At 44.9% G+C, this 25,599-nt stretch overlaps 1 protein-coding gene across 1 annotated transcript in view; it reads right to left on the bottom strand.

Annotated features, from left to right (window-relative positions):
* astn2 (astrotactin 2) overlaps window positions 1-25,599 on the bottom strand; it is a 267,819-nt gene that overhangs the window by 70,977 nt on the left and 171,243 nt on the right. Inside the window, exons 12-13 of the mRNA XM_085793310.1 lie at window positions 8,106-8,272; window positions 5,281-5,469 (exon numbers count right to left, since the gene is read on the bottom strand). Coding sequence (XP_085649436.1) covers window positions 5,281-5,469; window positions 8,106-8,272 — 356 coding nt within the window. The remainder of the gene's footprint in view (window positions 1-5,280; window positions 5,470-8,105; window positions 8,273-25,599) is intronic.

The raw sequence follows: 25,599 nt of genomic DNA, 5'->3' as shown, positions 1-25,599 counted from the left end.
GAATATCACGGTCACAAAGCTGCCAAACACACACAGCTCTATAGTTCACAAATCCACCACACACGACCCACCCCCCACCTCACACACACACACACACACACCCACACACACACACACGTGCATGCGCGCAGACAATAATGAATAAGTAAACACTAGATTTCAATGTTGGGAGCTCTTAAAATACAGAAGGAGCTAGCAGACCACTTATTTTAGGGAGAGTATTAAGAAGCTTCTCATCATCCTTGAGCAGCTTAACCCTTCACTCATTATGTGGGAAGAAATTGCCTTATAATGTTTGTTGACTCAACTCCCTGGTAGAAGCTACCGTGTGTGCACCAAGGAGATAATTACCGAAAATTACAGAGGAACATGGAAATATGGCTGTGTTTATGCCCGGGAGCCTTGTGGGCTCCCAGCTTCACAAATTATTCATGTTGTGGTGTCGTCCTAGTCTGAGAGGTGAGTGGTGATGGGGAGTTAGCAGAGTGCCTATCAAAAGCGGTTTTGTCTTTTTTCTCCGTGGATGGATCTTCTGCTTCTTGTAAAGGAAAAAAAAAAAAAAAAAAAAAAGATAAGTTCGACACGGGAGTGACAAGAAAGCGTCACCTTCACAAAGCAGGTGAAATTCTGTTTTCTTCTTCCCCTCAACCACCGCGTCTCATTTGTCACAAGCCCTAACTTCTAACAGCCGTTCACTGTGGCACAGTCTTGATGTGAAACTGTCTGCAGGGAAAGAAAACGCTCAAGACGGAGTGTGCGTCCATCAAAGACTGAACACATTTTAAGCTTGATTCAGACAGGACCGATTACTCAGAGGTGACGTGTGTGTGCTGAAATATTTACCCTAAGTGACTTCAATCATCTATCTCGACAGATTTTACATTAACGGAAGATAAATGATGTTTTTCATTAGGTCATTACTGTACATTTTGATCCAACTGTGTTCTCCATCCAGACAGGAATACAATTATCATTATCAACTTTCTGGTTTGTGAAGGTTCTGTTCCACTGCAGCTGCTCTCAGGTGTTTGTCAATATGTTGAATACCAGAGTGTAGCCAAGCAGACTTACTATCAGCTCTGTCATGCAGTGATTGCTAGGGAAAAAAAAGTGTTTTTTGAGGTGAGACAGAGAGTGTGAACTGTGAGGAGCGGGGAAAGATGATATGTTGCTTCACTTTCCAACCACTGCTGCTCAGTAGGTGGTGGTGCATCATGCTGCTGTTGGTGTTAGTATTCTCTCCCTGGTGGGATCCGCTCAGGTCGACCACATCTTAGATCAGGTCTAATTATCTGTGGGCTTGTTCAGACGAGGTTCAAACAGTCCTCAGGTGCCCTCTGGATCTGGTTCTTCTTTTTCTCTTTTGAAAATTATTTATATAGTCTACACTGGGTTAAGGTGAGTTTTTCCAAGGAGACTTTGTCTGATCTGGTCCAAACACAACTACTGTGTTTTGCTAAGTACCACACTGCACCAACAGTGGGTCAATGTGTGTGTGTGTGTGTAGTGTACTGAATAATCACCAGTGAATGCTGCCTGTGTGATATCTTTCCCCATTCCTAAACCAAATCACTGTATAGTGCACACACGTTTGTGTAGTTGTGTGTGTGTTGATGGACAGCTACTATCGAAGTCCTATTTACATTCACTTCTCTCCACCAATTGACATCTGTGTGTTTGTCAATGTGCTTGCAACCACTGTAACAAGATGTTGCCCCTGCAGAGCACAACAGACTGAACTGAACAGGAGTCTGAGAAGTTTGTTGTTTTTTGCTTTAATTTGAAAGTTGGATGAAGATGTGGTTTTGCATTTAAATACAATGATCTGCATGATTTAAATGTTCGAAATTAAAATTAGATGATGATGTATGGGTTCTACAATATGTTGGGCAGACACTGTTTTCATGTCTTCACATACATGGTGGCCACAGTCTCCATCATTAACACATGTATAGCTACAGTACCACATGAATGCAAATCTACATGGCTTTGTATTAGTCTATAATTTCATAACAGCAATTTGCAAAATTCATTCCCTGAATCGGTTTCAAGAGGCTGCTCAAAGTGCGATCAATTCAAAGCAAAATGCATGCATTACATTCATAAATCGCAGGTAATATTTCACATTAAAACACAACCTGCGAAGCTGCGACTCCAATCATGCACGATAATTTATCTCAATAATCTAATATTTCACTTTGAGATGCTAATGTGAGGGAGTGAGGTGGTTGGAGCGAGGGAGTGGGTAGACAGTGAGGTGAGAGAAAGAAAGGGATGCAGGGCTCTGTGATAAAACTTGCATCTGCATATCAAAGGCAGCATGCAGGAAAGTGGAGAAAATTATGAGGGTAACAACTCTAACATATTGCTATGAATAAGAGGAGCGTATGTACCAAGTGTGAGGTAGAATCTTACGGGACCGAGTCGTTGCGAAGACAAAGCTATTGTTCTTTTTCATGACAAAAGACACAATGGATTTGATAAGGAGAATAAGTACTTTAGTGAGATGACATGCAGTAATACACATGTTTAATTAGTGGCACGGGGAGTTGAGTATTACGCTCTTGTGTGCTCAGCTTGGCTGGTTAAACTTAGAATGATGAATAGCGCGAGAAAAACGTGACTTTCAAAATATTACCTGAAATAAATTTGATCAAGCTCATAAAACAAAGATGGAAGTGCAGCGGGGATGCAAATAAAATACCGACTGGTGAACAAAACACAGAGCTTCTTCTTCTCTCTCCTCAATTTAGAGATGGATTCAGGGATTCAGAGAGATACTTCCTTGTGTCATCCTCTTTTTTTTCCCTTTTTCTTTCGCCTGCCCTCTCCACTAACTGCTGAATTGTGTACAGTAGGTCGGTTTGCATAAATGCATTTTGCGCTTCGTTTCAGACGCACTCTGCACCCAGAGACATTTGTGTTATTTATCAAAAAAAAAGGCACATAAGCCTGGAAGTGCACTTTGCCTGTCATCTACATGTAATCAGCCAAGTGTGCTTCTAACTGCAGGGAACACGATACGTGTGGCTAAGTACGCATCTCGCAATTAGCATGGAAATGTTCCGAGCTCCTAGGAGCAGGTGCAAATTGCGCAGGTGTAACAAGATAAAGGTTGAGGTGGGAGGAGGAAAACTTTGTTGGTCTGTGCCGTACAGAAATTCTCACAGCAGGAAAAGTGTTAGTGCACCATAGAAACATATAAGCAAAGTGCTGTAGAGAAGCAAACATAGAGCTGAATCGCAGCTTTTGTAATCGTGTTGATGAGAATAACATTATCATAACAATTTGACATCTTTTCACATTGGGGGTTTGTGACAAACCAAACCACTGGATTGTACCTTTAGAGCTGTAATATAAAGAACAATATATATCTGTCACAGAGAAAGAACAACAGCTTCCTGAGGAGACGGCTGTTAGCTAAGTGCACTTCATGTTGTCTATGTGCTTGTTTCCTCCATATGAAGATGATGGGATCTGTTATTGCCTGTGTAGCGAGTCTCTACACTGCCATGGTGCTTGACTCGTTTAAAGCCGTTATGTGTATAAACCCACCAGAGACCTGGCTTGACTACAAATCCCACTACTGGCCATAGTTTGATATAACCCAGTGTGTAGAGCTGGAGTCTACAGACAGAGGACCCACTGTGCTCTCCACTGCTTGAGGGCAAATGGATCAAGACTGTCTGCTCTCCCTGGTTTCCACATCCTCAGACTGTGCCTTTGTTTTATCTGTCAAACTGTGCCCTGTTTGGTGCATTTGAGGCACTTCCTTGGCTGGTTTAGCCCCTTGAACCTTTGGGAAACATTAAGCTTTTTGTTCTTTTCCCATATTAGGCTGTAGATCTGTCAGTCATTCCAGCACATTCTTTTAAGACGGATATCAAGCCCCTCTTAGCTTATAGCTCTTTGGGTGATCATAGTTACCAGCCCATCTTTGAACACCACAGCTCTTCATTTCTGTCAGTGTTCGTCAGTACAAACTGCCAAGACATATCAGGGAGGTATAACTACTTAAAGTAACCTTTACCACCCAGCTCTGAAGGCTCTGCTAAATACAGTAGTTGAGATCTTTTTACAGCAATTGTGCAAGTACAAAATTTATGTTCAAGAATTTTTTATTCAGTATGAAATAGACTGTTTATTTACCATCTTTTTAAAAAGACCTCAGTCTAGTCAGAACACACAGTACCAGACGCTGCCTACTTGGGAAGTTAATGGCGCCCACATTCCAAAGGCATCTTCAAGGACAGACTCAGACACCATTGTGTTTAAACCGAACTCTATTTAGAATTACTTCAACTGAACAACAGTATTAAGCCAAAAGTGCTTTTTTCCATTCACATTCTTCAGGAAGGATAAAGTTCAAGAGAACATCTAATTCAGTTTACAAAAAGCTGTATCCAGTTGGCATCTAACCTGCAGTAATCCTGGTTCATGATAATGTACATTAGAGAAGATTAACCCCAAAGACCCGCAGCAGACAGACCTTATGGCTGTGTTTAGTCAAGCACAACTATTATGACCCGTAGGGCAAAACAGATGGAAAGAATATTATGATTATGATTCAAGTATGTATGTGAATGTATAGTGTGTGCATGTTTGTATGAGAAGGATAGAGAGACAGAGTGAGTAAATAAAAGACAGACAGAGAAAAGTAAGATAAAGCCTGAGCGTGTTTTTCGGCGCGTACTGTATTTGTGCATAGATAGACCCTCATCATCTCTCTGTGATTACAGGAGCATTTCGCCACAAACAGCATGTGACTTATCAGAGCGAGCCAGGTTTTCGGAGGGCTGACAGTTTAGGGGGAACTGCCATGGGATAAAGTCTCAATCCTCACTCAGCCATCACTCTCTCATCCTCTTCTCACTCTCTCTCTCTCTCTTTCACACACACAGACGCGCACATCTGTGCAAACGCAGATGCAAGCAGCCCAACGGCAAACCCAAAACCGATAAAAGACGACCATTACTCCCGATGACGGTGTCTTTGGAGATGTAGGAAAAAAAACGTAGACAGTTAAGATGAGAAACAACAGGTCTCTTGGGAAGATTGTAAGTGGAAACTACACTTGTAGATGGAAATAATAAAATAATGCTTTTCACAACAGAGGAATAGAGGGAAAAAAACAAGCACAGACATATATAAGATACAACAATGTAACAAATCAGATCAAATAAAAGGTAAGAACCACATGCAGTTTAGTCACTGACATTATTACAATAAATAGTGATTTCTGTTTTGCATTTGTGTAAGTGTGAATGTGTATACTTGTACCGGAAGGTCATTTGGAATATCTGTCCCAAGTTGACTTGCTGGGTTTTGTTGTTGTATCCATGCAGCATCTCACCAAACAGGGTGTCATTGAAGTGGACATCCTGCCTTGGGCATTTGGGTCCTTCACAGTTGTCTGACTGCAGGAGGCAAGAGCGCCCATCCCCTGCCAGTTTGTACTCCTCTACACACCTGAGGGGAAGCGAAAAGCTGTCAGTACAATAATGTATTTGAACCTATCTACACTTGAGGTGAAAGGATATGTGCATTATATATATAGGAGATGAATAGTGGCATAAATGTTGCAGGTTGATGATAAAGCAAAATGCAAACCAAGAGAGCTGAAAAACAGTTTGAACCCAAACGCAGATGTTCCCAGTTTACTACTTTGATCTACGGAAAAAAAATGACTTGTGGATAAAGTGAATGATGCAGAACCAGGAAACAAACATGCCCTTTTCTTCTAACCATCTATTAGAATATGTTAGAAATAATATAATTAAATTACAAAAGACGCCTTTTGCCTCATGTCAGCTGTAAACCTTCATTGGATACTGTGGACACTGGCACTTTGCTGAAAACAGTTTGAAAGCAGGTTCCAATGGCGCAGCATTGAGAAGACCATGTAATCAGTCACAAATTATCGTATCTCCTCCATTTAATTGCATAATCCTCCCTTACAAACAAGGTTGAGTATCCGTTGCTGTTAGCTGGCGCTGAGATTGGGGCTCATGCAGATGATCGGGTCTCAGCGCCTCAGAGGGAAGGAGGACTCTGCTCATTGTTGGCAACGCTGACCTGAAAATCCGATAGACCTGGTGATGCAGTGTTTTCCTGGGGGTAGGAGGCAAAGCCATTTTTCTTTTCTGGAAACCAACAGCTCGCTAAACCACACATCAGCGCCAGCTATTCCAGGCAGTGCAGTGTATTAATTTTATCTATTAATTTTACAGTCCAGTTCTACCGAGCAGTTAGTCATTAAGCACTGGGCCGATCGATACAAAAATCAATCCTGGCTTGACATGTGCCATTGTGCATATACTCTTATTGAAAAGTGAGACCAGTCAATTGTACTGAAGAGACCAGGGAAAGTGGACATAGCTGCAAATTGCATTTTAATACTGGCCTCTTCACCCGCTGAGCAAAAGAAATCTAATTTCCTCAGGAAAAAAAAAAAAAAAAAAGCCATCCCACACTGTGGCTCTGACACATCTCAAGGAGAATTATGATTTCCTTCACCTGTCAATCCGCTCCCTCTTTGAGGTTGCCAGAAACCCAAATGTTGTCAGGAGCTGCCATACTGTATATCCAAGTATTCATAATGTAATTTCTTTGTGTCAGTCATTAAAGCACTGGGAGTCATTCAGCTTATAGATCCAGCAACTTCCAATGCACTGTGATCAGTGTTACTCAATCTTCATTTAGTTCCCATGTGCAATGGTTCAATGTCTGTACTTATACCATAAACACATATATGAGAAAAAAAGTATGTGAGACCATTGGTATTATAAATCAGGACATGTTTTTCTTGTACATGTCTCATCCATAAATATACATCTGTTGATGTATGAATGCTTATATATAATATCATATGGTTGCATCATTTTATCCATACAAAAATGCATCATATTTTTAGACACAGATTTCACTATGGGTATTTCAATGATTTTATAAACTCATACCATCAGAGTACAAGAGGGTGTATGTGATAATAATAAAAAACCCTAATGGGGGAAAGAGACAGCGATATCGCTCTTGAAATTGGGACATACATTTCTTACATGTGTTTGATGTTACTAGATCATCATCTCCAAACATATCACTGCATGAACACATCTACACTACAAAAGAAAATGTATGTGCAAAATCCTCTCAAAGATGACAGTTGTAAATGAAATAGAAAGTGTGCTACAGTAAAGCAAAGAAGCAACAGAAAGTACAGTCGGCAAGTAGGACATGTGACATAAACAGGCTGCCTTGACTGATCCATCCTGACTGGAGTAGAAGGGGTAAAAGGCAGTGGGGGTATAATGGTGTGGAACATGATTTCTTGCCACATATTAGACCTGTTAGTAAAAAAAGAGAAAGGGAACTGTTGGAATGCCACAGAGCAGCATTGTTAGTGACCAGCTGCACAGCCTTTCATGGCCACAGGATAACCTTTTTCAAATGGAAACTCCCTGGAGATTACTATGCCATGTGATACCATCTACAGTAATTCTAGGGCAGGTGCAGAGAGAGGAGGGGAAAAAATATAAAACCTCCACACAGCCACATACAGTATATCAGCTCGGTGGAAAATGTGTGGGATGAGAGAGAGGGTGTTCATAGTGGGAATGTATCACTGAATAATGTGCAGGGAGTGCAGTCGGCACCGTCCAAGATACAGGTTTAATCCTTCAGCACATGCATTGAGCAATTTAAGCTTCTGTTCAGACAAATGTGGAGCCCACTGAATTCACTCTACCTACATGCTTACTTGTATTTGTACAATTCAAACACTTAATATTTACAACATAATAAAAGATTCATAAAGCCTCTCTGCAGAAGAGTGACCTTCCAGAAGTGATATTGTAAAACCTCTATTAATAGGATACATGTATATTAAAACAATGACTTGCTGCATGTTATCATGGGTAAATGTGTTTTGTCTCATATAGAAGTAATTTGGTGGGTTGTTATTTACATACTAATTTCCTTCATGTACAGTAGTTATTTTCCCTAGAAAGAATTTCCTGATTGAAATATCACTGTACGCCTCATTCATGAGGAACCTTTATTTCCAGCCTCCAGACACCATTAAATATTTTACTGTTAGTTATTCTCACCCGCAAAACATGAGCACGTTGCTGGAGCTGGGGTCATCTTCGAGGGGCACAAGCTGCTGAAGACACAGCTGTTCGCAGCCTCCATTGAAGCCATCCGTGCAGTCGATGCCCCTGGAGTAGTCATAGCAACCTGAGCCATCTTTCATTGGCCTGAGCCCCTCAGGACACTGCAAGAAGAGAGTGATAGAGGAAGACGGAGAGGTGGTGGGCAGGAGACGAAGAGAGAGAGAGAGAGAGAGAGAGTGAGGAGGAAGGCGCAGATTAGGGAGATGGTTGAAGAAGAGAGTCGGGCGCAGAGGTCAGCGCGCGCATTTTAATCAGGATCAGGCGGCGGCGAGGAGGCAAAAAGACAGCAAGATGGCAAAGATGAGAGAGAAGAGCAAAGCTGAGAACAGAGTCAGGGCTACAAACAAAGATGGATGAAATATGCCAATTATCTTGTTGATGGAAAACAGAAACCAGAGTCAGTTTCAGTTCAGAATCACAACTGCAGTTCACAACAGTTTAAATCCAGGTCTGTGTTGTTTTTTTCATGCCAGCAACATAATTTCCACATGAACAGGAGGTACAGTATGGACTGGCAGGAGACTTCATGTAGATCTTCAAAGAACAAGGACTACAACCACTGGAAAGGAAATAGTGTGTGGGGAACAAGTTGCAGAGAAAAAGAGGGATGTAATTAACTACTAAGTGTAGTGTGGTGTGTGTAAATGAGTGGCGTTCTCAATTTCACTCATACGCACAAACCTTGAAATGACATTGAAGGCAATGAGACTTCTAGGCATATCAGCATTTGTGAAGTGATTGACTAAGTAGGCGGGGATAATGACACTCACACAACAAGCCACAAGTCAACTATTTTTTTTTTTTCCAGACTTTTTTTTCAGACTTTTTTCAGGTCTCTCTTGCAAAAGAGATCTTGGATCTCAATGGGACAAACCTGGTTAAATAAAGGTTATAATAATAAGACTTTCAGTAACACAAATTCCATTTACCTGAAAAGACTCCACACACTCTGGCCAGACACCCTAATGGAGAACATTGGGTCCAAAATCCTAACGTCTGATTGCCTAATTTTCAGCACAGCATTTCATTTATGAAGTGTTATTTTTAATTAATTATATTTCTTCCAGCATAAGAAATTACTAATTAAGCATGAATGCAACAACACCAGATGCATTCAATAACAAAGCTGAACTCCATTAAAAATGTCGTTTTACTTACCATTAATAACTTGTAGACTTAATGGCCTACTGTTTATGATTTGGGTGCATTATGCATCTCAGATGTAAACAAGAGAGGTTGTACTTGATGAACTTTTCTGCTGCCTCAGTTTATTGTCAGAGGCGTGCAAAACACTGATGGGAGACACTAATGACAAGTATTGTAATTTTAAGAAATGAAAAAAATCAAGTTCTTCAGTTCATTGAATTCATTTTCATATCATTCATATTCTTATCGTTTTACACAACAACAATATTTCATAATGAACAATTAAAACAGGATACGGGACTTAAAACAAAAAGAAATATTAACATGCAGAAGCATTAATACTACTTTAGTAAGCAATGAAGTGTTGTATAAATTTTAAAATAATTTCTCTTTATTTTATCGTCATGTAACATAAAGTACTGTTTTATGATAAAATATTTCTGGCTACTTAACAGTGACTTTAGATAAACACAAAAATGGACGGCACATCCAACCAGTAAAAAGCCATATCAAATATTTCATTGAAGTACACTTATATGTGTCATGTTTTGCTCATCAGACCCAACGACTTTATGCCTCATTTGGTGTCAGTGTGATATTATAAGTGCACTTTGAATTATATATAACATAAAGTGCAATACTGTATCCTCCTGGGTTATCTTATAGTCCAGAAGATCTCAAAATGAATGGAATATTTTGTTTCTAGTTCGCTATCCATCATATGAGGCATTGCATGAGTCAACCTTGCAGCAATCACACCCAACACAGCAAGTGTTATCATTGCCTACTGTATTACCACCATCAACAAAGGCCTACGTGTGAAAGAAGTCTAGAAGATGTGTAAGTGTTAATGGCTGAGTGCATGTCTTGAATAAAGAAAAACAGAGGAAGAAAGAAAACATCATGTTTTAGAAAGAAAAATAGACTTTTTACCCAGAATGTGCTGAAAGGTAAAAACATTAACACTCCAAACAGGAAAAAAAGAACAACTTTTCTTTGACCTCATTTGGACAGTGTTCTTAAATCATCCTAAACGTACCTGACAAATACTGCATGTCATGCACATTTTGTTCTGCAAGATACCTGATATCTGCAGTAAACAAATTAAGATTTTCCTTTGTAATAAACCTTAGGTCACAAAAGCAATTAAAGGCCTCATTTGCTACAGTAGGTTTTAATAAAGGTTGCGTAATAAGAGTACAGGGAAATTAAAGGGAGGGAAACCAAGTCAGAAATAAAACCAAGATACAAAGACATGACTAAAACTGAGAAGGAACATCGTGAAAAAGAGGCATGACACTTATTATTAAAACAGGGATGTTAGCCTGGATGTTTTCAGACTAATTAACAGTTTCTTTCAGCACTTTCAAAATTACAAGCATTAAAGGGAGAGGAAAAAACAATTTTGTCACATACAAAACCCTGTGACAAAGCTTTTCTTCCACATAACTTGTCAACAATGCATTTGATAACATCTGTTACCGGATGCTCGAAGCTTTCTTTTCCTCTTTCTCATCAACATTAAAATATGAAACTGTTTGAAAAGCACAGCACTGCTAAATGTGAAACCTCCAAAGCCTTGGATGCCCCCAGAGCAGCAGTCGGTCTGTGGTTATCAAGGCTTATTTTGGAAAAATATCAAGCACTTTAAGATTTTAATGCAGATGGGGGAACAAACTGGAGAGTGAACAGGTAAATTAGCCGTGAACGAACCTTAAGGTTGTTAAATTATGTGTTCTGACATTTGGAGGACCCTCTCACTCGTGTCAGGTATTAATTTATAGACTTTTTGACATTAAACTCTTGCCTCAAGGATGCTTAAAAGTTGTTTAATGATCAACATTGTGATCAAGAGTCACCAGTAATAAACTCTTGGTATCTAATTATGAGACGTGATTCTCATACAGTATCCAGCCTTTTCATAATAGGAAGACCGTGCTATCGAATGAAGATCTCTGTCTCATAAGATGAAATGTTTTCACATAAAGGGTGTAAGACTAACACAAGGCCGACATCAGCTGTGGAAATCTTCCCATTCTACAAAACAAACTGATGAATAGCCTTTTTGATCTCCTGGGAGGAGCCGCTGCCAAACACATACAGTACACACACACACACACAAAGGATAAGTGCGCAATAAACATTATGCTTTGTTCACACGTGAGTTCTGGACAAAGTCCCATATGTTCAGAATTCAAAGGAAAAGCTTCTCACTCTCAGATCCATTAACTGTATCTCATGAATGTAATGCTAACTTCCTCAGCAGAACAAGATTGGGGCCATTCATCACACTGAGGCAGAGCCTTGGGAATAGCTGTCTGTAATTCAGAACTGTCATGGAGCACTCTGCGGTTGAATGAAAGGACTTAAGGTTAGCCATTAGCACAGCCCACTAGCTACTTACCCTCTCTGTTCAGACAACTCTCCGAAGACACAAGGGCCGGGGAGGGGGAGGATTTGCATTTCAGATAAATGAATTTCAGTCAGTCAGTTCCTCTGTGGTGCCTCTGCTTTGGCAGCACAATGAGAAGAGGCCGAGAGACCTGCTGAACCTCACTGACAAGGATGTTGTTTTGATGATAATTAAAAGTATCATCAACATCCTGGTGGTTCATCATTCACTTGAAATACATGCAAATCTAGCAAATTAGTTATAATTATTATTTAATACATTGCATATTCTAAAAGGAAAAGCATGATAGAGTATATAGTCTATGTGAAGGGCATATTAAAACAAGAGTGGGTGTGTGGGTGTCTTTGCAAAGTTCAATCACATATGATTCAAGTATTATATTAAATTTGATGGACTGTTTACATATTTTCTCTATTTTCTCTTGAACACCTGCAGATCTGCCACATCCCTGCATGTAGGCATATGACGGTAACAAATAAAACTCCAAGGGTTGAGTTGAGTATATGCGCTCTCCTGGGGCTACTACAAATGGGAATTTTATGACACCATTAAATACCAGAGTGATGGTATTTCACTCTTGAGTATACTTGGGGGATTAAAAGTACAAGGTAAGCAGGTTTGAGGAAATGAAAGAAAAATGAAATGCTTCAACCCAAACTGCACATAGATCACCCCACACATTATATACTGCACATAGATCACCCCTACAAATTAAAGTTCACACATTCTGAATGAATGCTATTCATTTTGCTAATCACCCATTAGTGCCCTTAGCTTTAATCAGGAACTGAGCATAATCTATTGAGAACTCTGTCTCTTAATAATCTTGTCAGAATTAAGATGTTAGATGTTCATACTTAGTAGCCATTGCACGCTTGGAAAAAAAAAAGGAAAAAAAAAGTGAGAGCTAGCAAGTGTGTAGAGTGAAGACAATGAGAAAAAGGTTTTCCTTCATATTTTCTTCAGTAAGATGTGTACTCAGTCTTTCACAATAGAAGTCAGCTCTAAATCACACTGACAGGTGGAGGGGAGAAAAAAATCAAATACCCTAAAAGCGTATTTGACAGCCTAATCTGGTTTAGAGGTGGCAGAGATGCGTGCCCTGCAGCTCCACTGCTGTTCAAATGGGTTAAATTAGGCAAACAGTTTTACTGCTGCAAAAGCACAAAAAAACTAGTGAGGGTGTACTACAGTCCCCAGCTGTTTGCTCATCATATTCATGTGAATTCAGTCTTAATCTTCAGTGAGAAAACACACAGTTGTCTCACAGCTATTGGAAATGGCGTTGCCCGAAGGCAATAAAAGGCTCTGCGATTTAAAAAAGATTTAGCTTGTCTTTTTGGATTTGATCCTCTTTTTTTTTGTGCAAACGGCAAACACGTGCAAACATTCAGTGTATTTGGATGAATATATGTAAAAAGGAAAACATGCCACATTGTTCTATTTCACAATCCCTCTCTGATTACACATTCAGCACTCATCGCCACAGCGAGAATCTGCATGCGTGTGTCCATGCTGCACTACGGAGACTGGCTGGTGTTCAAAGAGCATTTTGTCTTTATTTGTCATCCTCCTTTCTTCAGTGGTGACAACACAACAGATGACACTGAGGGCCCTAGTTTCGTCGACCAGGTGAAGTCTAGCATCAGCGCAGCTTCGCCACGCCAACGGGGTGTGGCCCAGGTCCATTTCGCAAGTTTGCTGGGCCGCGCAGTCAGACTTAGACTAGCGCAACCCCTCCCCTCGTCCCTCCCACCGGCGCAAACGGTGAAGAGGGAGGAGACAGGGCGGGAGGGAGACAGGAGGAGGAGAGAAAGGCGTGGAGTGGGTTTGACACAGCCGAGTCAGATCTTCACCAATCAAAGGAGCTCCTCTCCTCACCTTTAACTGCGCGGCGGGTGATGCGCGCTGCAAGTTTGGACGGAGGAAACAGCGACGCCAGAGGCCGAACCTCTCCCAGGAGGAAACAGCTGTTTTGGTCCGGAGGTCCGAGCTCAGAGTGACCAATAATGAGTTTACTAATATACTTAACCAGGATTGATCTGATACACTGAGAACCCCTACCCAATCTAAGAAACAACTAATACACTAATAAAGAAACTCACATTTATTCAAACCCTATGTAAGCAAGATGACAGGTGTACACTAATCACAACATAAACACAGACCATGTGGATTAAATCAGCGTAAAGGACTCGCGCTCTCTCTCTCCCTCCCTCTCTCTCTCTCTCTCTCTCTCTCTCTCTCTCTCTCTCTCTCTCTCTCTCTGTCCGTCTCTTTTTTTTCTGTGATGAGATGCTGAGTATACTGTAGTAGGCTATATACTGACTATCTGATACCGAGGCTGTTGTGGTGGACTAAGAGAGATGATGATTTGTGTTTTGTTTTTCATTACGGCTGCGTGATGCGGTCGCTCTCCGCTAATGAATTAATAAGTAAATAAATAAATAAATAAATAAAGCGATCATCACAAGGGCAGAGTGGTATCTCAACACGGCAGCGACATGCAGTCATCCACCCTCAGTCCTGCTTTTGGGACATCCACAGCTGCTTTTCAGTGCCAGTTCGTCCCTGCTGTGTTAATTCAGGTGGAGTTTCCATTGCGCGTGCCACAGCCTTTGATCTCTGCTTTGATCTGACGTCAGATGTGACGGGACAATCTATATAGATATAAATTCACGTGTTGATTCCGTTAGTTGCATTAAATAGTGGTTATTGTGGATATTTATTGCATTGAAATGTGTCTGGAACTGTGGAGATCTGCCTGTGAGGTCTTGGTGACGTGTGTGCACTGCAGGTCAGTCAGCCAAACTTCCACTGCACCTGCTGCGCTCCGCCCTGCGCTGAGACTAGACCTGGTTGGAGGTGGCGAGCTTTCAGCGCAACCTCGGCGGGACATTTTCGGACAAAACTTCCACTGCACCAAGCTGAATCTGTGACGCCTCCCCCTGCTGCGCGGCCACGCCTATCTCAGCGCAGCGCGATCTGCCAATCTTCCAATCTGACTTTGCGCTAGGCTGCGCTGGTCGAAACTTGCATTAGACCGGCTGCGCTACCTTGCGCCACCTGCGCTGCGCCAGCAAACTAGGGCCCTGAGTGTAAAGAATTGCTTGGGCCGGCGACTCCACCAGACTCTGCTGTTCTCAGCTCAGCTTGATTGCCGAAGGCATTCGAGAGCTGCTGTTATTTGCTTCCTCTCGCGACAAAGACAATGGAGACATGGTCTGTTAACAATGAGCTATCTTTGTTTATGCCGGGATCAGAACGTATAAACACTGCTAATGGGAAGACTTTTACATTTAGCAGCGTTGCAACAGTTAACATTTAAAAGTCAATATTGAGTATGGATTTTTTTTAAATAAGTGCCTGAGTCAGAGATATACAAAGACATTCAAAAGACAGACAGACAAATGCGTCTCCTTTCTGATATAGATGGAGGTCATTATAAAGATGGCAGCAAAATTCTATTGCTCCAACTTACTGTAACAGTTGAGCAATACATATTTTCTGCCTCTCTTGATATCTTCATCTTGCCACAAAGAATAAGAGATGATTTCTGAAATATATGTCCAAAACCTGTCCAGAAAATTATTAGACGGCAGAGGAAATTCAAACACCTCAGTGTGCCTCAGCGTATGAAACCTGTTAGTTGGGAATAAAGCCTGCGTGATTTAATACTCTTTCTCAATCCATTTAATGTTTGCTTTGGTTTGGAACTGAGCCACAAAACTGACAGAGCCTGATTCTAATTGAAAAAAAAGAAGAAAAAAAAACTTGTCAAATAATAGATAACATATTGGAGCCTCCGCAGGGGAGAGTGCCCCCTTAAATTAGTGGATTATGATACAATTATGACAAAAACAAAAGCATCGCCTCAGTTGTCCGCCGCAGTTGTTGCTCATGTAATAATTTCACCCATTCAAAAGCCTTGGCTAATCAGGGACAAGTTATAATTAGATTATATTAATACATCCACACATGCTTGGGTTTTATTGCTACTGTATGTGGCAAATATGTGCTAATGTTTCCCTCATAAGGTTTGCCTCAACTGTATTCCACTGTGCACAGATCTTAATTTCCACCCTTGGCTGCGGCGGTGTACAGATCTCTGTGGTGCACTAAATGACACACTTGATCCAGCGTTTAACCAACAGTGTCAGGGCTGAAAGGATGAACGAATCATTACAATGTATTTGCTTTAAACCATAAAGCATTGAAATTCAGTGGTAATGAGGTACACTGAGCTGTGCCGCGCAGCGGAGCAGGGGGAGCCGTGACGCTCGACTGTCAGGAACACGAGGCTGTTGGGACACAGGGGGTGCTGGATAGAGGGATTATGGGATGAGGGTTTGCGCAAAACTTTTGTTTGGATGCAGTTGCCATTTTTTTCTCCCTGCTGACTCTTTATGCAAACCAGCGGTAACCAAGCGGAAATCTGGCTCCACGCTGACAACTCATCATTTAATTCCTGACTTTTTGAGTATGCCACAATTTTTTAATAAACTCTTGCATACTGAGACAGTATACAATTGCCTTAAAATGAGATTGGAGACAACAATATCTGTCTTCTCTAAACTGTTATGAACTACTGGAATTTGACAGGCTAAAATTAAAGTTCCGGGTGGTGCCTGAAGTTAAAACATACATCTTTCCCAACCCAGCATCCAAACAACCCTACCAGAGATGTCCCAAAAGGGACATCAACTGATGAAAGATATGCCACTAATATCCCACCATCTGCTCAGCCTCTGAGTACTTCCATTAGGAAGACGGATACTGTAGCTGGGTACAACAATGTGCCATAAAGAAAAACATTCTGCCATTCCCTAAAAGCACAGAAACTGCCACAATATGCTGCTGTTGTCAAACTTAAACTTTAAAAATGGCAAGCTACCAGGAAAAGCCCTGTTTACAGAGTTCTGAACTTCACCGGGCAGCCCCGGGAGAGTTCACGGAGTGCATCAGTAATGCCGCTTCCACACACAAACACAGCGGAAGACACGCTACATTGACCACAGGTTCAACCAGAATTCAACCGTTCATTCCACACCACCGGCTAAATGCTGGACTGTGGATGTTCACACAACTATCTGCCTGATGAAGTTTCCTCCTCACAGCAGCTCATAATAAAACAAAACAGGCCTGTGAAATGCTGTTATATCTCACACAGGCTTCGCCCTCTACTGGACTCTATGGGTATATCTCTCCTCCAATCGCGTACGCGCGATGGCCCACTGAAATTTGCATGTACGTAGCCGGCCAGTATGGCGTGCCTACCTTTCCCGCCCTTTAGCGGGCTATATAAGCAGATGCACCGCCAGCTGCCCTCATTCCTTTTTACTTCAGCGTCGGCGAGTGCCCACTGTCACACTAGCTCCTAGGATGGAGTCGCCGCTTCAGGAACAACGCCTCTGCCGGCATCATCGCCCCGGCAGACCTACATCTTCTTTGCTTCGAGCGTCTCGGGAGGAAGCGCGCCACCGCCGGGCTGGAGCAGCGACGGCAGGAGGAGGACGCCGCTCCAGCGTACACCACCTCCACGCCGCCTGATGAAGCTTCGCCGCCCAGACCCGCCTCAGCCTCTGCTGCAGACTCGCCGCCGCTACGAGACGAGGAGGATGAACTCTCCCTCTCCGACGGCTCGACGGTGTTTGGCGCCGCTTCTATCAAGCTCAACTTCCCGTAAGTCATGACGACTGCAGCGGAGTGTGTCGGGCTTCCCCTGCCCCCCCCACTGCCCCCGAAGCCGGTGAGCCGCCTCCGCGTGTGCAGGGCGAGACGGAGACTGTGTTCCCCGGTGTGCCCCCGCTCGAAGACGCTCTGGCTGCGCTCATTATCCCACACTCAGCCGGCTGGTCAGGACACAGAAAGCCACTACCACCGCTGCTGCAGGATAAGGACACGCTGGAGTATTTTGACAAGATATTCCAGCTGGGCGCGCAACTAGCAGCAGCAGCAACAACCTCGGTGTGCTGGGCGTAGCAGCGGCGGCTTCACTCCCGTGCGACGCCCCCCCTTCCCCTGACACTATGGAGTATCTCGGCCGGACCATCGGTCAGATGAACAGGACAGGGAGTTGCTACTGCTGCCGGACGAGTGATGTCACTGTCGGGCGTCGGCTCTCGCCACGTCTGGCTAGGTCTCACCGCCCTCCCCGAAGGGACCGAAAGGATCTTCTGGCTGCACCGGTCTGGTCTCTTTGGCTCCTCACTACGGTGACGCAGCGGCTAAAGAGGCTGGAGGAGGAAAAGGCGCAGCTGAGCAGTCATCTACCGCTCGCTGTCGCCGCCAAGCAGAAGGGAGAGGTCAAGCTGCCCCGCCGCTACGCTACGGCGAGGCGGAGGGATCGCCGCCAGCGAAGAGGCTTCTCCGCGGCGGATCCCCCAGCTGACCCACAGCCAGCCCCAGCGGGCCCGCCGCAGCAACGCCCCGCACGGGACCCCAGCGCGTCCCGTCCCGCGGCGGCTCGCAGCACACCCAGGCCGAAGCTGTCCTGGGGCACACAGCGACCAGAGTGGCAGTTAACGGGAGAGACGGCACCGGCAGACTGCCTCGCCGCCCTCCCTCATTGTTCATATGGTTCTGTATGTTCTGCTTGTGTTCACTGTTCTGTGGATGTGAAAAATGTTTTTATTAAAACATGTTACTCCACTAACAGAGCAAAAATCCCCCCTCCCACCTCTACCATGCTCCCCGCTTGCCGCGCAGCCCCGGCCGGTGTAGTCACCGCTACACCGTCGGTCAGGCTGCCGGTGGCTTGTGTTACACCGTCACATCCCCGCAGCGGGCCCGGCAAGCAAGGCCCCCCGGTCATGGTTTCACAAGCACACTCACACAACACACCCTCTACCGTCCCCGTTGTGGGAGACGCGGTAGAGCGGAGCACCGTTGTCAACCGGGTAAAAGCTACCGTTGTCCCTCTATATGAGCGCTACAACCGGCGAGGCTGCACAAGAAAACATCGCTCCCCACTGGTTGTAGCGACCACACAGTTAGCCCCGCGCGCTGCCAGCCGACACCGTGTCACTTCCACGGTGCGTCCGGCTCAGCGTGTTGACCGGCTGACGAGCGATGGTTGTCACCGCCGAGCTAACGGCTACGGCGGTGACAAGCATCGTTCGCAGCAGCACGACAGGGCTGTGTTTCCGGACAATGAGACGGCTGCCTCACGCTCGTTTAACCCACGCTGCTCCAGTGAAGCGGCCGGGCTAACACGAACTGTCTCCCCGGTAAACAGCAGTGGAGCGGCCAACGTGTCTGACCGCTCTGGTCCTGTGGCTGTTATTTCCACGGGCGGATCTAACAGCGGCAGGGACGTCATGACGGTGAGGTGCCGGGCGGCGGTGGTGCGTTCAGGTGACACCACGCCGGCTCGGACAACAGAGATGCGTTCACGGACGGCCCCGCGAGCTCGGACAACGGGCTTGGTGCGTTCAGGGACGACTCAGCCCTTTCACAGAGGGCCCCCCATGGGCCAAACTCCCGTTTATGGCGGGTTTGGCGGCGGAGAGGGCCGAAATTGTGTACCACAGCTTTCTAGAAGCTGCTCCACAGCTGTCTGTGCGTCCTCTCACGTGTTTTTACGAAGCATGGCAGAGCAGCTGCGTACTGACAGACTGGCTGGACAGGACCCTCAGACTAGGATATTCTCTCCAGTTCTGCGGGCTCCCCCCAGCGTTCAGGGGCATACAAGAGATGAATCTATCCTCTCAACATGAGATAGAGTTCCTCGAGGGGGAAATTCAGGACCTGCTATCAAAACAGGCCGTGTCAATTGTCCCTCTTCACGACAAGGAACGAGGTTTTTACTCCCCATACTTTTTGGTTCCCAAAAAGACAGGGGGCTACAGACCCATCCTGGACCTCCGTGCCCTGAACACACGTATCGGTCGCAAAACGTTCCGCATGCTAACCACAAGGAGGCTGCTGGTACTCGTCCAACCAGGCGATTGGTTCTCTACCATCGACTTGAAGGACGCTTATTTTCACGTCGAGGTGGCACCAAAACACAGGAAGCTCCTGCTTTTTGCATTTCAGGGAACAGCCTACGAATACAACAGGCTGCCATTTGGCTATTCCCTGGCCCCTAGTACGTTCAGCAAATGTGTGGACGCAGCGCTACAACCGCTGCGCAGCCAGGGGATGAGGGTCTTCTTTTATCTGGACGACCTCATCGTGATGGCCAGGTCCAAACAATGGGCCATTTTTTTCACACAGTTCAGTTGATACTTCACCTGACCAAGTTGGGTTTTGCCATCAACTGGAAGAAGAGCAACCCCCAACAAAACCAGCGGGCCGAATACTTGGGGATTGTGCTCGACTCTGTCAGCCTGAGAGCCACTCTGTCGGAGTCCAGACGGACAGCCCTACAGCAGGAGGTTCTCAAGCTGCAACAGGTTCCACGTGTCACAGCCTTGACCGTCATGCAAGCACTGGGGCACATGGCAGCAGCTCACCCGGTGGTTCCACTAGGACTGCTGCACATGCGTCGCCTGCAGAGATGGTTCGCCAGCCTACGCTTAGACCTCAAGAGGCAGAAGTTTCGGCTGCTGACAGTCCCCCCAACAGTGCGGGGCAACCTGCAGTACTGGGGGTCCCCACGACATTTGTTGACCGGAACACCACTAGGACGAGTGACCTCGTACACGTCGGTGTTCACGGACGCCTCCATGATGGGGTGGGGAGGCACCTGCCTGGGGAGGGCGATAGGTGGTGTGTGGCCTCCGGGGGAGGACCGCCACATCAACCTCCTCGAGTTACAGGCAGTGTTCCTGGTTCTCCAACACTTCAGTCACCTGTTAAGGGGGAGACACGTGTTGGTGAGGACCGACAATCGCACCACAGTCGTTTACATCAACAGACAGGGCGGTGTACATTCCGCTGCCCTGTTAGCGATGGCGGAGAACCTGTGGTCATGGGCTTCAGAGCACCTACAATCTCTGAGAGCCCTCCACGTTCCAGGAATCGAGAACAGGGGGGCCGACCTCATGTCAAGGGGCGGCCCCCTGGAAGACGAGTGGAGACTGCAACCAGAAGTGGTACAGCAGATCTGGACACGATTCGGGAGGACAACGGTGGACCTGTTTGCCAACAGGTCGAACACCCACTGCCCCCATTGGTTCTCCCTGAGCCCGCAAGACCATCCACCCTTGGGGGTGGACGCATTTGCACACGCTCCATGGCCAAGAGGGCTACTTTATGCCTCCCCCCCCTCCGTCTCATCCCCCAGCTACTGGAGAGAGTGAGAGTGGAGCGGCTGAGGGTCATTCTGGTGGCTCCCGACCGGCGGTCGGCTCTGTGGTACGCAGAGCTGACCACAATGATGGCGGCCCCACCATGGCCCATTCCCCAAATCCGGGGGGCGCTGTCACAGGAGGCAGGCGCGATACAGGCGCTGCCGATCCTGGGCCAGTCGCTTCAAGCCTGGGCCCTGAAAGGGACAGGTTAATGCGGACTGGGCTGACTGCGCAGGTGGTGAAAACCATCCAAGCGGTTAGGGCTGGATCCACCATTGCCTGTTACAGGGCTAAGTGGTTAGGTTTCCAGCATTGGTGCGAAGAGAGGGAAGTGGACCCACTGACATGCTCAGTGGGAGACACTCTTTCCTTTCTACAGCTTTTGGTTGATAGAGGGCTGTCTCACGCGACTGTTAAGGTTTACGCTGCAGCCATCTCATCATGCCATGAAGGGTTGGGCGGAGGTCCAGTCTTCGCCCACCCTCTGGTAAAACGGTTCCTGCAGGGGGTCAGAAGGCTACGACCAGTGGCACGCACTTCTGTACCACAGTGGGAATTGCCACTGGTACTCGAGGCCCTCACAAGGGACCCCTATGAGCCTTTGGAACGCTCCTCCTTAAAGGTGTTGTCGTTCAAGACAGCGTTGCTTCTTGCTCTGACGTCAGCCAAGAGAGTGAGCGAATTGTGTGCCCTGTCAGTCCACCCGAGTTGTTTACTCCTTCGCGGGGACCGCAGTGGTGCCATCCTTAAACCGAACCCCTCCTTTCTTCCTAAGAACATAAGGAGCTCATTTCGGTCCAGAATCATCCAGTTGGAGGCTTTTCACCCTCCCCCTCATGAGGATTCGAGGGAGGCGAAACTGCATCTCCTATGCCCTGTGCGTGTGTTGACATACTATGTCGACCGAACAGCCACTGTCAGGAACACCGACCAGTTGTTTGTGTGTTATGGTGACGGGACGGCTGGCAGAGCCCTGTCCAAGAAACGCTTGGCGAGGTGGATGTGTAAATGCATCCTCTCAGCCTACAGTCAAGCGGGTCGAGAACCGCCCACTGTGGTCCGGGCGCACTCCACAAGAAGTGTGGCGACGTCTACGGCCCTGTTCAGTGGTGCGAGTGTTGAGGACATATGTACGGCGGCATCGTGGTCTTCACCCTGCCCGTTCATAAGGTTCTATCTCTTGGATGTATCAGGCTCCTTCTCCAAGTCTGTGCTCACTGTAGGGTCACAGGACATGTGAGAGGAAGGATGTGTCAAGTGTTTTTAAATACTTGATCCCCACAGGGTGTCATGCACCTGCATTGGACTGTGCTCTGCTAGGACACTGTCAATGAGGTGCGCAGGAGGTCTAGGGTTGAGACCCCTGCGAGGTTAGACCACAACTTCACCCAGCCTAGTCAGGTGCTGCTAACTGGGATGAAGTTGTACCCGTTATCACTCCATACGGTGGTTAAGATTAATAAAGTGGTGACTGGGTCTTGGTACCTAACCGGTAGCTGGTGTGGTCAGTGGGCGGAGCCTCTCCCGCGGCAGGGAGTACATAAATCGGGGCTTCGCCTACTGTACCCATAGAGTCCAGTAGAGGGCGAAGCCTGTGTGAGATATAACGAAGGTTACGATATTGTAACCCTAGTTATATTAACACAGGCGGAGCCCTCTACTTAGGGCCCTGCCGCTCTTTCGCCTTACGCTGAAGTTTGGTGGAATGAGGGCAGCTGGCGGTGCATCTGCTTATATAGCCCGCTAAAGGGCGGGAAAGGTAGGCACGCCATACTGGCCGGCTACGTACATGCAAATTTCAGTGGGCCATCGCGCGTACGCGATTGGAGGAGAGATATACCCATAGAGTCCAGTAGAGGGCTCCGCCTGTGTTAATATAACTAGGGTTACAATATCGTAACCTTCGTTTTTATAGTTTGCATTCAATAATTTAAACACCTACAGCCACTATGACAGGTCTTTCAAACTGAAGGTAGTTACCACCATTTACCACTTGTTATTGTTGTCTTTAAAACTGTATATAAGATGTATCTTTGGCTGTGCATTTAAACATTATTTGTACTGTTTATGTGCTTTTCATGCACAAAACTGCTGAAAAAAAGTTATTTCTTGTATACAGTACATAAGAGGCTTTAAGTAAACATATAACTCCTGTCTTCTTTCTTTATTCAGTCGCAGTCATTAGTAGAGAAACATTTCCAGTAAACATTATCTGTTTCACGCAGTGGAGGGGAAGTGACTGTGATCATGAAAACAGCAGTGCAGGCTATAATGTAAACAGAATAATCATACACTATTACACAGCACACTGCTACTGTACTGTACTGTATAGCCAAGCGGTGTTTGGTGAGCCAAGTGATGAAAGAGGAAAAGCACCAGCACAAAAACATTACTTGTCTAAAATCACTAACCTGCTCTTACAGCAGCTCTTGCTACAGTACATACTGAGGTTAGTGAGCACAGGGATAAACCAGCTGTCATCCTCTCAGCAGAAAGGTAACGGACAAAAAAAAAATAAAACAAATGTAATGTCTCCAAAACTTCAGCACCAGCTCTGACTGGAATTGAATTCATTGAAAATGCAGTTCAACTGTCTTAGGAGCAGTAGACAGCCGTGAGGGACTGACTCTGATAATGGATTTTAAGCCCTCCATGTGGCATGTCTCTGCTCTGTGTTAGCACCCACTCTGACAAGGATGGTTAAAATAACACCAACCCCAAAGAGTCAGAAAAGAAAATAATACCACTGTGTCTATGATCCTCTGCCTTAATCTGTGAAGACTGGAAGGCTTTGTCAGTCTTTTTTGTCTGCGTATTAATCAGCCACACACGGAGGCGTGAGTTGTGAATCACATGTGAGTGATATTTATACAACATTTATACTTTATGCAAGTGGGAAACGGTGCTATACCTTTCCAGGCTGGCTACATTCTTAAGTGAAGTCCAGAGGGAAGGGAAGATTGAATAAAGCGGACAATTATGATATGTGTGGATCCTCTCTCTCCTGCTCTCTCTTTATGGACAGTGGTTATTCCTGGAAGTTCCTTGATACTGTAATGGTTCTTGTGCATGCTGGTTGGTAAGCATAAGTGGGATCTTTTCATAAAATATATGGCACAATAAATCCAGGGGCTTGATGTGGGACAGAGTTTGACAAACAATCCAAAGGCTTATTAGCACATACTCATTCATATTTCATACACCCCCTCTCCACTGTCCACTTCCGCCCACCTCTGAGTCTAATGAAGATTCATCACTGTGGCATCGGTTTAATATGAAAACCTGCCGGATCTACAACTCTGCAAAATTGAGACCACTGCTATTCATGTCACTGTAGATTACTGTAGAAATACAAACCACCTACATAAGCGAACATGATTGGCTTCATATTTACAGTATTTCAACATACCATTAGTTTAGCACAAGCAGACACATAGCAAAAGGGATGAACTCATTATACATATAGTATGTGTAGGTAATATTTACAATGCATTTACTAAATTGGTGAGGACCTGTAACTTAAATAAAATAAATAAATAGAAATTGGAAAAGTGCCACTTGCATAAATAACTTTTATGTGAACTGATGGTAGCTTTACACAACAGGCAGAAAAAGTTTTGAGACACATGACGTAAATGGAAGCCACATTTAATTGTACTACTCAAGAGAGAGAGAGAGACACAGGGCACTCATTATGCCATTCATGCATAGTCTTAATAAATTATCCATATTGCAGGTGGAGAAGCAGAAACGTAGAGACCGAAGCTTATTATAAAATCTTATCATATTATCTGTAACAGTATGACGAATATTATACTGTTAGCATGCTTGGGGCAAAAGGCAATTACTGCTACATGTAGACAAAAACCTACCTAGGTCATAAAAACAGCCACAAGCTACTAAATATGTCAAGAGTGAAAATTGTATGGGCCCTGATGAATGACGGGGAGTATAATTCAGGTTTATTAATGTGGAATAGTCGTCATGGTAACGCAGTGGGAGGTAAATCATTGGGGATGAATCTGCAGAGGACATGGGTAGAATAACTTGTGTGTTTATAGAAGTGATTAAAAGTGTTTTGCTGAACATATTACATGTGCTGCATACTGTGTGCTTTCAGTTTGTTCTATCAGGTGCTTCGCTGAGACTGTCAGTCATTTTATACATTACTGCTGAGCAGCAGAGTCACAAATAAATAAGTGTGTGATTAATTATTATTATGGATTCATTTGTAATAGTGTCATATAAAATGTCATGCAGAAAGTGTTCTGGTAAGGTTTTTGTTTGAACAGAAGTAAGACGAGGATGGAAAAACAAGAGAATTGCCCAATCAGTGTTTGTCTTTGGTTGGTACAAACAACGAAAAGACCAGTCGATTTATGGCCCCGTCCAAGTACTTAACGACTCTCCAAACCATCCTCCAGCTATTGAGATGGCTCATCAATTTAATTACTTTACAACATAGGCCCGCCCCATGCTGTCAAAAAGCCTGGCATCGGAAGTTCCCAGTCACCCTGCACTTGTAAATATGCCAGGAGAAAACCTTTTTGTGCTGCATTTTACAGTGTTACATCTGAAGTCAAACTAGGGTTTATGAATTAAAGATGGGGATAAAAATACAGTTCCATCATTT

Source organism: Trachurus japonicus, chromosome 12 (assembly GCF_045865225.1).
Source record: "Trachurus japonicus isolate A0001 chromosome 12, Traja_1.0".
NCBI lineage: Eukaryota > Metazoa > Chordata > Actinopteri > Carangiformes > Carangidae > Trachurus > Trachurus japonicus.
Note: the sequence above shows the minus strand (reverse complement) of the source record. Positions and strands in the feature narration are given on the sequence as shown.